At 39.4% G+C, this 16370-nt stretch overlaps 1 protein-coding gene across 1 annotated transcript in view; it reads left to right on the plus strand.

Moving 5' to 3' along the window:
- Positions 1 to 3584: 3584 nt before the first annotated feature.
- Positions 3585 to 16370, plus strand: part of LOC131383608 (membrane-spanning 4-domains subfamily A member 8-like) — a 58808-nt gene continuing 46022 nt past the window's right edge. The window contains exons 1-3 of the mRNA XM_058439773.1: positions 3585 to 3682; positions 8821 to 8918; positions 10215 to 10358. Coding sequence (XP_058295756.1) covers positions 8871 to 8918; positions 10215 to 10358 — 192 coding nt within the window. The 5' untranslated portion in view covers positions 3585 to 3682; positions 8821 to 8870. The remainder of the gene's footprint in view (positions 3683 to 8820; positions 8919 to 10214; positions 10359 to 16370) is intronic.

Below are 16370 nucleotides of genomic sequence, written 5' to 3' on the forward strand. Positions count from 1 at the left end.
TCTTGATTTTTCTAAATGGGAAGATTGTTTTATTTTTAACACTAATTATGGGAGCAGATTCTTAGCAAACTTCTTTGGAAAAGTTAATGTTATGATGTGCATTAGCCTGCCCCATCGTGTATATAAATGAAGCAGATTTGATCTTTGTATTCTTACGTTCCTCTACTTTGTAGTTGTGGCTGTACTTAAAGAAATACAGAATTTCATATATTTAAAAATGTTTAAAATGTGACAGTGTAAATGATTAAAAACTAACATGAAAATATTACAACCTAAGAGAATTCTTAACTTCACAAGTGTTTTATTTCGATGATGTGCCTTTGATTTAATTTGGGACACTTTTTTAGAAGGATACATTATTCATGTTTTAACAGTCTTTGAAGAGCTTGGAAATAAAATTTCTGCTTAATCATTTTTCTAAAAAAAAAAAAAAGAATAAGTAGCATCTGTTTGGTCTACCTTCATGAACTAGAAACCACAACTGTGAGAGAGACTTGCATAAATGTACAGGTTGAGAAGAAATACAAAGCAGGGAGTAATATTTGAATATACTGGGGAGAAGAGATAATTGATGGATTAAGGTTTATAAGCCCTTTGAAGGACATGAGATTAGTAGCACAGGAACAGATTACACTTGAGGAAAGATACCTAATTCTGATCAAATAAGAAAATAGTGAAAAAATAGCTTTAATGTAAATGTTCTTTATCCATTCCTCCATATGAGAAGGATAAGAAAGAACATGAGAGCCTTTGTCTTTCCTTTGAAAAAACTGACAAGGCGTCATTTAGGAGTGAGGGGTGGTAATGAATAAAGTACTTGTTTGGATTAAGAGTTGCCAGGAATCAGAGGCAAAATTGGCCAAATTATACTCAACGATTTAATTAGAAGCACAGATGAAGACACTGGACTTTCAGATGACATCTTTGTTGGGTGTCTATCCATGCCATTGTGAGAGTTTCCCTAAAATATCCTACACAGGAAAGGTGGCATTACAAGGTGGCAAACTTGCATCTGTGGGTTTTAATAAGATGATAATTAGTTGGATCTGTGGGATCCAGGCTGAATGAGGAAGGATATGATGCCAGAAATTTTGAAAGAAATGTAGAGATCAGGGGCCAATAATCTGAAAAGGGGCTGCTAACACCTAAGATGCCTTTGTGCAAACTAGACAAAAGTAGCTCGTTCAAAAGGACAGATTGCTCAATAACAGCTCCTCTGGGAAAATGAAATAGAAGGTGAGTCCCTCTGAACAGCACAATTAGAAATTGAGGCCCCTTTCTCCTAGCTGATCAACCCAGCACCAAGGGAGTCTGCCCTGCAAGTGGAGACCAGGTGCAATTGCAGCCCCAATCTTTGACCCCATCGACATGCATCCTTGAACAAGGTCCCAGCTTCAGAGCCTGAGCTAGTTTAACACAAAGAATAGCTCTAGATAGGGAGTCATGACATGGCGGACCTGAAAGATATTTGTTTTTGATCACAGAGCAGGATATCACAATTGAGATACTGGAAAGAATGAGCTGCAAATGTAAATATAGGGTGGCTCTTCCATTTATTCATACATTCATCATAAACTACTTTTTGACAATCCACTTTGCACCAGGCATAATTCTTGCTTCTGGCAACAGATTTAAACAAAAGAGACAAGATCCTGCCTTCAGGGAGCTTATATTCTAGGGAAAGGAAGTCAGTGACACTATATGGATCATGCACTGGTCAACAAAGCAAATACATAAAAATTTAAAAGGCCAATCTCTCCTTCCCCCATAAAAAAAAGGAAAAGAATCATAGTCACCCTTGGAAGGTGTTCATTATTGCAAAATTTCATAAGTAAAGAGATAAAGCATACATCGTGCCTTTCATTTTTATAACAGTTTCATTGAGATATAATTCACACATTATAAAATTTACTTATTTATTTGTTTTTTTGTTTGGTTTTTTTTTTTTTTTTTTTTTTCACTCTGTCGCCCAGCCTGGAGTGCAGTGGTGCAATCTTGGCTCACTGAAAGCTCCGCCTCCCGGGTTCACGCCATTCTCCTGCCTCAGCCTCCCGAGTAGCGGGGACTACAGGCACCCACCACCACACCCGGCTAATTTTTTGTATTTTTAGTAGAGACAGGGTTTCACCATGTTAGCCAGGATGGTCTCGATCTCCTGACCTCATGATCTACCCACATCTGCCTCCCAAAGTGCTGGGATTACAGGCGTGAGCCACCGCACCTGGCCTAAAATTTACCTATTTAAAGTGTATAGTTTAGTGGCTTTTAGTATATTCACAGAGTTGTGTAAATAACACCACCTAATTTTGGACCCAAACCCATTAGGAGTAATTCTTATTCTCCACCCACTTACCTCAGTATTAGCAAATCACTGGTCTACTTTCTTCCTCTGTGGATTTGCCTACTGGGGCTATTTTATATGAACGTCTTTTGTGACTTGCTTCTTTCACTTACCATAATGATTTCAAGGCTTATTCATGCTGTAGCATAAACTAGAACTTTGTTGTGTTTCATTGTCAAATAATACATTATATGGATATACCAAATATTGTTTGTTCATTCATTAGTTGATAGCAATTTGGGTTGTTTTCATTTTTGGCTATTAGGAATATATAAGAATGCTCCTATGAACATTTGTGTGCAAGTATTTTTGTAATGAAGACTTTCCTGACTCCCCTCATTTACATTTACATTGACCCCTCATCCCTTTCATACTTTATTATTCTCCTTAGCTCTCATTATTCTTAAAATGCTATAAATTTTCCTTATGAATCTTATTTATTATTGGTTTCCTTCTTATTATTAGAATTTCATCTGTTTTGTGCACTACTGTATCCCCAGCATTGAGAAAATGCCTAGCACATATGGGCACTCAGTGGAAATTTGCTAAATTCATTAATCATAAAAACGCCAAACATAAAAGAGTTCAACAAACATGACTGTCATCTGTTACTCATAATTAGCCAGCTGATACTAACACTTTAATAAATTAGACAAAACCTTGCAATCATTCATTTGTTCCTACTATGTGTTGAGGATGGTTGTAAACACTGAATATACAACTCAAACTGTCAGGTTCAGCATGAAGGACATATGTGCACCTGGTTATCGCAGTGGAATATGTTTGTAAAACATCTTTGGTTTTCAAAGTTCTGCAGCATGAGCATATGAGGTACCTGAGCAGGTATCATCTCCACTCTACAAAAGAATAAACTGAGGACCAAAGGAGCCAAATGCAGTGCTGTACCCACCACATCTTGCAGAGGATTCTAAGTGGCAAGGAGCTTCTGACAACGATGCTGCTTCTAAGCGGGGATGTGTCAGGGGTTAGCAGTGGGGCCACCACGTGATCAGTCCGCCGACAGATCAAGCACAGCCTCTTCCCCCTGGGTGTGCCAGGCCCAAGGACAGAGGATGATGCCCACACAGCCAGGAAAGAGCGGCATTGTTGTCACCCGCCACCCCACCCTCGTCTTGGGAGCCTGCAGGCTCCGCGGAGCACGGGAGCCCCACCGCGCCTCAGGTGTCCGCGCGGGTCTCTCGCACAGCCCCGCTCTTGGACGTTAGAACCCCGCGAGGCGGGGTGAGGGGCGCCACCGAGGAAGGGCCCACCGGGCTCCGGGGACTGCCAGGCCCCGAACTGAAGAAGTTGACTGCCAGATCACACTCTGTTGGCCCACGCGTGAGTGTAGGGATCCCTGGTTGGATTTTCACTGGCGCCGGGAATAAAACTGGCACCTGCTGAGGGTCAGGTGTTCCCCAGGACCCCATAGTCATAGCGTCTTCCAAACCACTTCCAGTTGGAAAGAGCCTTAATTAATACATTGTGGCACTTTTCACGTATTTCTTTCAATACCTTTTCTTCCAATGTGTGTTTTCAATAAGTGACCTGTTTGACACACCCAGCATCCTGTCATGTAAAAATAAATTGGCTAATTCACAGGAGGAGAATATGGAGATAGTGTAGTGAATTGGGGATCCCAGGGTCATGGTTGTGGCAATAATGACTCTTACTTTCCATCTTTTACCATATTTCTATATTCTTTTTAGCTTAGGAGATGCGCCTTGGGTTTTGCGCTAGAGATCATATAAACGGAAACTCATATTTTGGATGACAGGAATGGTTGATTTCCAAGAACAGTAACTTAAGAGTTTCCCTGATTATGTATTCCCTTTCCTGGCTGACCTACAAAGCTTTAGTAGGGAGAATCCTTAACCAGGATTATATAAGCAGATTCTGCTGCTGCTCCTCTGGAGCAGGCCACAGAGTCCTCGTGTGAAAAGTGGCTCTTCTGAGAATCACCTCCTGAAATTCATATTGTCTGCATGTATAAATTCAATTTGATCCTTAACAGTGAAACTGAAATTTGCTTTCTTAAGACTTTTTAGTACCTGCCGCATGTCTCCGTCAAGTCTGTTCTATCTCCTTGGGTTCATCTGCTATGGAGAAAGACAGTATGTGTCTTTGGGGTAACCTTCCAAGGCTGCCCAAAACTAATTCAATAAATGCCAGAGAACCTATGCTGTAAGGCTGAACTTCCCAATCATGTTTCATGACTGGCATAAACAGATCTACCCATTTATACATAATGTGGTAACGCATCATGCCTTTCCTGATAACGCATCTTCTTATCATCCAAAATATGAGTTTCTGTTTATATAATCTCTAGTGCAAAACTCAAGGCACAAGATACCCAAAATGGGTAGAAAGGATTCTGCAAACAATTATTGTATTCCAACAATGTGCAAACTCATTGCTAGAGCCAGATACTGTGACACTGTGAGATTTTGCAGTAGCAATGATGTATATGGGAAGGCACTTAAAAACCATAAGGTACTTAAATATTACATGGTAATGGAAATGTCAGCGGTCAGGAATGGATGGAGTGCTGTGTGGGAAAAAGAAGTGTAGGCCAAATATATCTGGCTCCAATGTGCCACACAAAGAAATGTGTACTGTGGCCCGAAGACAACAAGGAGCCATTAAAAGATTTTTTTTTCTTTCCAACATTTATTTTAAGTTCAAGGGGTACATGTCCAGGTTTGTTACATGGGTAAACTGCATGTTATAGGGGTTTGGTGTACGGATTATTTTATTACCCAGGTAATAAGCATAGCACTTGAAAGGCAGATTTCCTTTTTTTTTTTTTTTTTTGAGACAGAATCTCGCACTGTCGCCCCAGCTGGAGTGCAGTGGCACAATCTCAACTCACTGCAACCTTCGCCTCCTGGGTTCAAGAGATTCTCCTGCCTCAACCTCCCAAGTATCTGGGGTTACAGGTGCCTGCCACCATGCCCAACTAATTTTTTGTATTTTTAGTAGAGATGGGTTTTCACCATGTTGGCCAGGCTGGTCTTGAACTCCCATCCTCATGATTTGCCTGCTTCAGTTGCCCAAAGTGCTGGGATTACAGGAGTGACCCACTGCACCCAGCCCAATAGGTAGATTTTCTATCTTCACCTCCTCTCACCATCCACCATCACGTAGGACCTAGTGTGTATTGTTCCCTTCTTCATGTTCATGTGTACTCAATGTTTAGCTCACATAAGTAAGAACATGCAGTATTTGGTTTTCTGTTCCTGCATTAATTTACTTAGGATAACGACTTCCAGCTCCATTCATGTTGCTGCAAAGGACATGGTTTTGTTCTTTTTTATGGCCGCATAGTATTCCATGGTACATATGTGTCACATTTTCTTTATCTAGTCCACCTTTGATGGGTATTTAGGTTGATTCTATGTCTTTGCCATTGTGAATAGCATGACAATGAACGTACAAGTGCATGTGTCTTTGTGGTAGAATGATTTAAGCAAGTGATTTCTACACGTGATTTCTGTTTTAGAAATGCCACTGTGGTCATATTATAGAGGCTGGATTTAAGCTTTTAGGTTCCTTTGCTGTGGTGATTGGGTTGTTTCACATTTTGCTATTTTGTAGCAAACTGTAACTCAAGGGAATAATTCAAAGGAATGGTGTGAAATAACCTGAAGGGTCCAGCCCTACAGGTCCTGTGGGTTTTTCTCTTCCTGTGCGGAGACAAGAGATTGTAGAAATAAAGACACAAGACAAAGAGATAGAAGAAAAGACAGCTGGGCCCAGGGGACCACTACCACCAAGGCACGGAGACCGGTAGCGGCCCCGAATGTCTGACCGCGCTATTTATTGGATACAAGGCAAAAGGGGAAGGGTAAAGTGTGTGAGTCGTCTCAGTGATTGATAAGGTCACGTGAGTCATGTGTCCACCGGACAGGGGGCCTTTCCCTTTTAGGTAGCCGAGGCAGAGAGAGAGAGGACAGCTTACGTCATTATTTCTTCTATGCTCTTCTCAGAAAGATCAAAGACTTTAATACTTCCACTAATTCTGCTACTGCTATCTAGAAGGCGGAGCCAGGTGTACAGGGTGGAACATGAAAGTGGACCAGGAGCGTGAACGCTGAAGCACAGCATCGCAGGGAGAGGGTTAGGCCTCGGCATGGCTGTGGGCGGGCCTGACTGATGTCAGGCCTTCCACAAGAGGTGGTAGAGGAGGGTCTTCTTTAACTCCCCCGGGGAAAGGGAGACTCCCTTTCCCGGTCTGCTAAGTAACGGGTGGCTTCCGAGGCACTGGCGCTACCGCTAGACCAAGGTCTGCTAAGTAATGGGTGCCTTCCCAGGCACTGGCATTACCGCTAGACCAGGGAGCCCTCTAGTGGCTCTGTCTGGGCATGACAGAGGGCTCACACTGCTGGTCACTTGTCACCGTGTCCCTTCAGCTCCTATATAGCCTGTTTTTTCCTAGGTTATAATTTTCCTAGGTTATAATTGTAGAACAAAGATTATTATAATATTGGAATAAAGAATAATGCTATAAACTAGTGATTAGTAATATTCATAGATAATCATATCTATATTCTATGTCTAATATAACTATTCTTATTTTAAGTATTTTCTTTATTATACTGGAACAGCTTGTGCCTTCAGTCTCTTGCCTCGGCACCTGGGTGGCTTGCTGCCCACAAATAACCAGTGAGGTTGCTTCTAATAAAATCTGGAAAAGAAACCAAAAGTAGTGTCCAAAACTATAGGGGAATCGGGAATCTGATGCAGGTAACTGGAGAGAGGTTGAAGGGAAACAGGAAAAAAGCATTATTGGCATTTGGCTTTGTGCCAGTTCCTATTATTTGCTTCCAAAAACAACTCTGTGGGATTAGAAAAATGAATTCTCTGAAATATTAAGTAGAATTTAATATTAGTAATTAATATAGACAACTGTTAATAGCCTAAAAGTAGTTGTACCAATTATACAATTAGCAGTCAATATAGACAAGATTTGAACTCAAGTCTATATCCACTTGTTTCACAATACTATGCTCCATTTTCTCAGTTTCATGTGTCATTGGTACATCTATTTGGTAACTGATCCTTAAGAATTAATGGTTGATGTAAATCAGAAAGAAAAATAATAAAAGTAAAGATTTTGAAACCAAGAGCTTAGACTTCAGAGTTGGCTATTGGCAAAATATTGAGAAAAAATCTAAACTAGGTAAAGAACAAAAATCCATCAGCTATTGTAAAATCTAAAGAGTAAATTCTCAAAGCCACAGGGAAAGAGTTATAAGAAAGCCAAATCAGTAATTTAAAAATGCTTTGGCTGCAAGTAACAGAAAACAACTCTTGCTAGCTTAAGCAAAACAAAGAAACATGTATTTTCCAAGGGCAGGAAGACATCTCAGTTTCAGAAAAGGACTATAACTAGGAAATTGAAAGTTATTAGGAACTCCAGTAGTTCTCTTGGTCTATTTCTTATTTTTGATTTTTCTGGATGTCTTCCCAGCTTATATGGTAGAACACATTAATGTTCTTCATTTCAAGAGTTTATATAATCTTATTTAGAGGCAAACCCAGACTAAGGTTATAATATCTAAGTTCTAAATACACAATTCCTGGGAAAGTGACACTGATGGATCCAACCTGAGACAGATTCCCCACCTCTCTTCCAGTTAGTACAATAAGCGAATAATTCCTACAGATGACAAGCATGAAACTGAGGTGAGTGGGCCACATACCCAAAATGGTGTCCACAATAGCAAAGTCATAGAGATAATTTATGGCTGCCATCTTTTAAACATTCATGGCTGCCATGTGTTAAACATCTTCCTTACTTTTTTGTTGGTCACTAAGTTGTAAAAGCTACCTTTTCCAAAATAGAATCCAAAAAATTATATTCCCTTGCCTCCCTTGAAATCAAAGTGCAGGCATTTGATCTAGGTTCTGCCAATTACATATTCTTGCACTAAAGTTTGATTTAGGAGAGAACAACAAAAGAGACCCTACAGTAGGCATCAACTGGACAGATGATGGCCCAGGAGACAGGGAAGGTTTTATCATGATGCCAGTTCTACAACAGAGTTCTGGGGGCAGGAAATGGCAAGAGCACTTCCTCCTCAGTTTTGATCAGCGATTCGTCTCTGGGCATTGTTTGAAAAGCAGTGATTGTTTGAAATCCCAGTGATTATGTGAGCTCACTCATGTTCTTTTTTGCTTAAACAAGCCATATTAAATTATGCTGTCTGCATCTTAGCATCCTAAGGACCCACAGGGTGTCATTTAAAATTGGTAAAAATGTATAAAATCTAATAGGACAATTAGAATTGCTAAAAGGTTAGCTATGTCCAAGAGAGCATATCAATTGATTAATTTTAAATACCTATTTCAGGGAACTGTTTCATTATTTAAAAATTAAAGACAACAATAATAGGTTTCTCAATGACCTTTAAGTGCTTTTATGAGATCACTATTTTTAAAATCACTATGTTTATTTTTTCTATGTTGCCTTTTAGAGATAGATTCCATTCATCCTTTCAAATGTCTACACCATATTTGGGATAACATGCCATCATCTCACATTGTGTTGAAAGAAGAAACCAGAATGTTGGGGGTAAGATTCAGTGCTACTTGAGTGGATAAATGATTTTGGTGTTGCAGATCCCAAATATTTAAGGAAAGAGACATTGATTCCTCTCAGTTACCCAATGGGAGACAGTTGATAAACTGAGTCCCAGCAATCCTACTGCTGTGATTTTCCCTTTGTCTGTGTGTATCTATAAAGAGTTTGAAATAAAGCTGAGACTGGGTCCTAAAGGAGATGACAAGGTCGGGGTCATAGTCAAGAGATAATCTAGATCATAGGGCTTTGTGGACATTGATCATCTCATAGCACAATGCTCTCAATGCTCTTTCTCTACATTTATCTCAAGGAAGTTGATATTTTGGACCACTATCTACTCTTTTCCCCCAACCAAACCTAGTATGCTACATATTGTTGCATAATACAGCCTAATTATTGCGGATTTGAGTGAGCTCAAAAACCAAACTATAAGATAGTATAGTTCAAGAAAGTGCCTAAGATCACAGGGGCCGGAATCTTAGGATTCAGTAGGACTGATTGCAAGTGTTCCTCCCACCCTATAGTGTTAAAATCAAAATTGCTATCACAAGAAAAACATTTTTGTATTAACTGATTGATAGGTATGGTAAAATATGCATCAGAGAAAGGAGCTGGATCGATGTATTTTGCTGACCTGGCCCATAAACAAGCCACTAGAACACCTTCATTTGCCTGAAAGCAACCATACATCTACTAGTTGCTAAAAACCCTCATGATTAATCCCTATGTGAGCTACATGTGGCAGTTCTAAGCACTTTTATGGCTGTTACCTTCTTCTTCCTTTTTTTTTTTTTTTTTTTTTTTGAGACGGAGTCTCGCTCTGTCACCCAGGCAGGAGTGCAGTGGTGTGATCTGGGCTCACTGCAAGAAGCTCAACCTCCTGGGTTCACGCCATTCTCCCGCCTCAGCCTCCCGAGTAGCTGGGACTACAGGTGCCCGCCACTATGCCCGGCTAATTTTTTGTATGTTTAGTAGAGACGGGGTTTCACCGTGTTAGCCAGGATGGTCTCGATCTCCTGAACTCTTGATCAACCCGCCTCGGCCTCCCAAAGTGCTGGGATTACAGGCGTGAGCCACAGCGCCCGGCCGGCTGCTACCTTCTTCAATCACCTTGGCTTCTCCCCAGTTTTTGGATAATTTTGAGGGCTGAACAAGAATAGTAGCAGAGACTCCTGAGATTCAGAAACATGGAAGCTATACTCCCTCCCTTCCCTTTCTATCACCTAACTTGCAACTCTCTTAAAATATATGTATTGTGTCATTGATTCTGACATTCTTTTCTTATAGGCTGCTCAAATAATTATTGGTCTGATCCACTGTGCTCTGGGAAAAACCTGGATACATTTATATATTAATCAATCTACTTCATTTTCAACAATCTATTTGCCTATAGTCTTTATATCAGGATTCCCATTTTTGGCATCCTTAATTGTGAGTAAATTATTTTTCTAATGAGCATTTATTTATTCATTCAATATATTTAATGACTGCCTCTGTGGCCAGGCAATGTGCTAGAGATGCCATCTGTGAAAATGTATAATACCTGTTGTCAAAGAATTCAGTCTTGTATCTTTGAAGATATTTTAAAGTGGTAAATTTATTTATAAAATTCTTTCATACAAAGAGTTTATTTAGTTGAGTAAATACTGGGGGTAAAAGAATGGTAAGGTTCCAAAAGGGTATTTTAGACAAATAGTAAGTGGTTAATGAGTGCTCAGCTTACTTATAAAGCTCATGTTTCCCAATAATATAGGCAATCTGAGAGCCAGAACTTCATTTCTGGGGCAATAGAAGGAACTATTAAAAGTAGTTCCACAAAGGAGAAAAGAAGAGAGATCAGACTACAAAGGAGAAAAGAAGAGGGATAAGGGCATTATTGGCCCAAGAGGAATTTGAAAGAATTCAACAGGGATTTCCATTTTTTTTTTTTTTTTTTGAGATGGAGTCTCACTTTGTTGCCCAGGCTGGAGTGCAATGGTGCAATCTCAGCTCACTGCAACATCCACTTCCTGGGTTCAAGCAATTCTCCTCCCTCAGCCTCCCGAGTAGCTGGGATTACAGGCACATACCACCACACCTGGCTAATTTTTTCTATTTTTAGTAGAGACGGGGTTTCACCATGTTGGTCAGGCTGGTCTCGAACTCCTGACCTTGTGATCTGCCTGCCTCGGCCTCCCAAAGTGCTGGGATTACAGGTATGAGCCACCACACCCGGCCTCAACAGGGATTTCTAATGAATTTATATTATGTCTTACAGCACAGAGTAAAATATTCCTCCTTCCATTTTCCCACACACTTCTCAGTAATATCTATCTCCCAAAAATATTTTAGCTCATTCACTCAGCAAAAATTTACTGAATACCTACTATAGACCAGGCTTTGTTCTAAGTGCTTCACTTACAGCAGTGGATACAATAGACCAAGATTAGAAACATATAACCTACCAACACTGATTCTTGAAGAAATAGAAAATCTGAGCAGAACAATATTAGTAAAGATTGAATCAATAATCAAAACCCTCCCAAGTGAGACTGGCCTTTAGGACTATGGGCTGCATGGGAGCAAAGTGAGGCCCGTGACTACCAGCTTTCCCCTACTTCCCTGGTGACCTATATGACTCGGCAGAGGCAGCCATAATCCCCCTGGGAATATAACTCCATTGGACTGGGAACCACGCCCCCAGCCCACATAGCAGCCACAGCAAACCCTGCCCAAAAAGAGGCTAAGCTCAGACACTCCTATCCCTGCTCCCACCTGATGGTCTTTCTCTACCTGCCATGGTAGCCAAAAATAAAGGTCATAATCTCTTGGGAGCTCTATGACCCTGCCCACTGCCTGAAAAAACTGAATACTTTATCAGATGTTCCTAGGGCAAGTTTGCATCCTCCCTATAAGACCACCGCTGATAGACTCTTGAAAGAATCACCTCCTGGCTGGAGACCAACCAAAACTGGTGCACTACACAAAAACACAACCAAGGACCCTCACAGAGTCCACTTCACTATCCTGCTACCTCCACCAGAGCAGGTGCTGGTACCCATGGCTGCAAGACCTGAAGACAGATCACATCACAGGACTCTTTGCAGACACTCCCCAGTACCAGCCTGGAACCTAGCAGTACTGCTGGATGGCTAGACCCAGAAGAGCAAAAACAATCACCAAAGTTTGGCTCTTAGGAAGCCCCATTCCTAGGGGAAGAGGGAGAAAACCACATCAAGGGAGCACCCTGTAGGACACAAGAATCTGAACAGCAGCCCTTGAATCCCAGATCTTCCCTCTGACATAGTCTACTCAAATGAGAAGGAACCAGAAAAACAATTCTGGTAATATGACAAAACGAAGTTCTTTAACATCCCCAAAAGATCATACCAGCTCACCAGCAATGGATCCAAACCAAGATGAAAGATCCAAATTGCCAGAAAACCAATTCAGAAGGTCAGCTATTAAGCTAATCAAGGAGGTGCCAGAGAAAGGTGAAGTTCAACTTAAAGAAGTCAAAAACATGATACAGAATATGAAAGGAAAATTCTTCAGTGAAATGGAGAGCATAAATAAAAAACAATCATAACTTCTGGAAATCAAGGACACACTTAGAGAAATACAAAATGCACTGGAAAATCTCTGCAATAGAATTGAAAAAGCAGAAGAAAGAACTTCAGGGCTTAAAGACAAGGCTTTCAAATTAACCCAATCCATCAAAGACAAAGAAAAAGAATTTTAAAAAATGAACAAAGCCTCTAAGAAGTTTGGAACTATGTTAAATCTTCAAACCTAAGAATAATTGGTGTTCTTAAGGAAGAAGAGAAATCTAAAGGGTTGGAAAACATATTTGAGGGAATAATCAAGGAAAGCTTCCCCAGCCTTGCTAGAGATCTAGACATCCAATATAAGAGCCTCAAAGAACACCTGGGAAATTCATTGCAAAAAGATCATTGCCTAGGCCTATAGTCATCAGGTTATCTAAAGTCAAGACAAAGGAAAGAATCTCAAGAGCTGTGAGGAAAAAGCATCAGGTAACCTATAAAGGAAAACCTATCAGATTGATAGCAGATTTTTCAGCAGAAACTCTACCAGCTAGTAGAGATTGGGGTCCTATATTTAGCCTCCTTAAACAAAACAATTATCAGCCAAGAATTTTGTATCCAGCAAAACTAAGCTTTATAAATGAAAGAAAGATACAGCCTTTTCCAGACAAACAAATGCTGAGAAAATTCACTGCTACCAAGCCAGCACTACAAGAACTACTAAGAGGAACTCTAAATCTTGAAACAAATCTTCAAAATCACAAAAATAGAACCTCCTTGAAGCATGAATCTTACAGGACCTATATAACAATAACACAACGAAAAAAAACAAGGTTTTCAGGCAACAAATAACACCATGAATGGAATAGTACCTCACACCTCAGTACTAACATTGAATGTAAATGGTCTAAATGCTCCACTTAAAAGATGTAGGATGGCAGTATATATAAGAATTCACCAACCAAGCTCCTGCTGTCTTCATGAGACCCACCTGACACATAGGACTCACATAAGCTTAAGGTAAAGGGGTGGAATAAAATATTCCATGCAAATGGACACCAAAAGTGAGCAGGAGTAGTTATTCTTTTAGCAGACAAAACAGACTTTAAGGCAACAGCAGTTAACAAAGACAAAGAGGGACATTATACAATGATAAAAGAACCAGTCCAATGGGAAAATATCACAATCCTAAATATATATGCACCTAACAGTCGAGCTCCCAAACTTATAAAACAATTACTGCTAGACCTAAGAAATGAGACAGACAGCAACACAATAATAGTGGTGTACTTCAATACTCCATTGACAGCACTAGACAGGTCATCAAGACAGAAAGTCAACAAAGAAACAATGGATTTAAACTGTACCCTGGACAAATGGGTTTAACAGATATTTAAAGAGCAATTCTACCCAACAACTGCAAAATATTCATTCTATGCATCAGCTTATGGAAATTTCTCCAAGATAGACCATATGATAGGCCACCTAACAAGTCTCAATAAATTTAAGAAAATTGAAATAATATTAAGTACTCTCAGACCACAGCAGAATAAAATTGGAAATCAACTCCAGAAGGAACTCTCAAAGCCATGCAAATCCTTGGAAGTTAAATAACCTGCTTCTGAATGATCATTGGGTCAACAATGAAACCAAGATGGTAATGTAAAAAATTCTTTCAACTGAACAGTAATAGTGACACGACCTATCAAAACCTCTGGGATACAGCAAAGACAGTGCTAAAAAAAATTCATAGCCTTAAATGCCTACATTAAAATGTCTGAAAGAGCACAAATAGACAACCTAAGGTCCCACCTCAGGGAACTGGAGAACCAAGAACCATCCAAACCCAAACCCAGCAGAAGAAAAAAAATAATAATAAAGATCAGAGCAGAACTAAATGAAATTGAAACAAAAAAAAGAGCTGATTCTTTGAAAACAATAATAAAATTGATAGAACATTAGCCAAATTAACCAAGAAAACAAGAGAGAAGATCCAAATAAGCTCAATTAGAAACAAAAAGGGAGAAATTACAACTGACACCACAGAAATGCAAAAGATTATTCGAGGCTACTATGAACACCTTTACATGCATAAACCAGCAAACCTAAAGGAGATGGATGAATTCCTGGAAGCATACAGCCCTCTTAGATTAAACCAGGAAGATATAGAATATTTGAACATACCAATAACAAGCAACAAGATTGGAAATGATAATTTTTTAAAACTGCCAACAAAATAAAGTCCAGGACTATACAGATTCACAGCTTAATTCTGTCAGACATTCAAAGAAGAATTGGTACCAATCCTATTGACACTATTCCAAAAGACAGAGAAAGAAGGAATCCTCCCTAAATTATTTTATGAAGCCAGTATCACCCTAATATCAAAACCAGAGAAGAATATAACAAAAATAGAAAACTACAGACAAATATCCTTGATGAACATAGGTTTAAAAATCCCAAAAAATATACTTGCAAAAAAATACTAGCAAACTAGAATCCAACAGCATATCAAAAAGATAATCCACCATAATTAAGTGGGTTTTATATCACGGAGGCAGGGATAGTTTAACATATGCAAGTCAATAAATGGAATACACCACATAAACAGAATTAAAAATAAAAATCACATGATCATCTCAATAGATTCATAAAAAGAATTTGACAAAGTTCAGCATCAGTTTATGATTAAAACCCTCAGCAAATTGGCATGGAAGGGATATAAAGGCAATAAAGCCATCTACAACAAACCCACAGTCAACATTATACTGAAAGTGTAAACCTTGAAATTCTCCCCCTGAGAACTGGAGCAAGACAGGGATGCCCACTTTAACTACTTCTATTCAATATAGTACTGGAAGTCCTAGACAGAGCAATCAGACAAGAGAAAGAAATAAAGGGCATCCAAATCAGTAAAGAGGAAGTCAAACTGTTGCTATTTGCTGATGACATGACCATATACCTAGAAAACGCTAAAGACTCTTCCAAAAAGCTCCTAGAACTGGTAAATGAATTCAGCAAAGTTTCAGGATATAAAATTAATGTACACAAATGAGTAGCTCTGCTATACACCAACAGCTACCAAGCTGAGGGTCAAATCAAGAACTCCACCCCTTTTACAATAGCTGCAAAAAAAAATAAAATAAAATACTTAGGAATACACCTAACCAAGGAGGTGAAAGACCTCTACAGGAAAACTACAAAACACTGCTGAAAGAAATTGTAGATGACACAAACAAATGGAAACACATCCCATGCTCAGGGATAGGTAGAATCAATGTTGTGAAAATGTTCATACTGCCAAAAGTAATCTAAAAATTCAAAGCAATTACCATCAAAATACCACCATCATTCTTCACAGAACTAGAAAAAACAATCCTAAAATTCATATGGAACCAAAAGGAACCTGCATAGCTAAAGCAAGACAAGCAAAAAGAACAAATCTGGAGGCATCACATTACCTGACTTCAAACTAAACTATAAGGCCATAGTTACCAAAACAGCATAGTACTGGTACAAAACAGCATAGTACTAGTATAAAAATAGGCACATAGACTGACTGAACAGAACAGAGAATGCAGAAATAAGCCTAAATACTTACAGCCAGCTGATCTTCCACGAAGCAAACAAAAGCATAAAGTGGGGAAAGGACACCATATTCAACAAATGGTGCTGGGATAATTGACAAGCCACATGTAGAAGAATTAAACTGGATCCTTGTCTCTCATCTCCTACAAAAATCAACTCAAGATGAATCAAAGACTCAAATATAAGACCAGAAACCATAAAGATTCTAGAAAATAACATCGGAAAAACCCTTCTAGACATCGGCTTGGGAAAAGACTTCATGACCAAGAACCCAAAAGCAAATGCAACAAAAACAACGAAAAATAGATGGGACTTAATTAAACTGAAAAGT

This window comes from Hylobates moloch, unplaced genomic scaffold, assembly GCF_009828535.3.
Source record: "Hylobates moloch isolate HMO894 unplaced genomic scaffold, HMol_V3 SCAFFOLD_5, whole genome shotgun sequence".
NCBI classification, from domain to species: Eukaryota; Metazoa; Chordata; class Mammalia; order Primates; family Hylobatidae; genus Hylobates; species Hylobates moloch.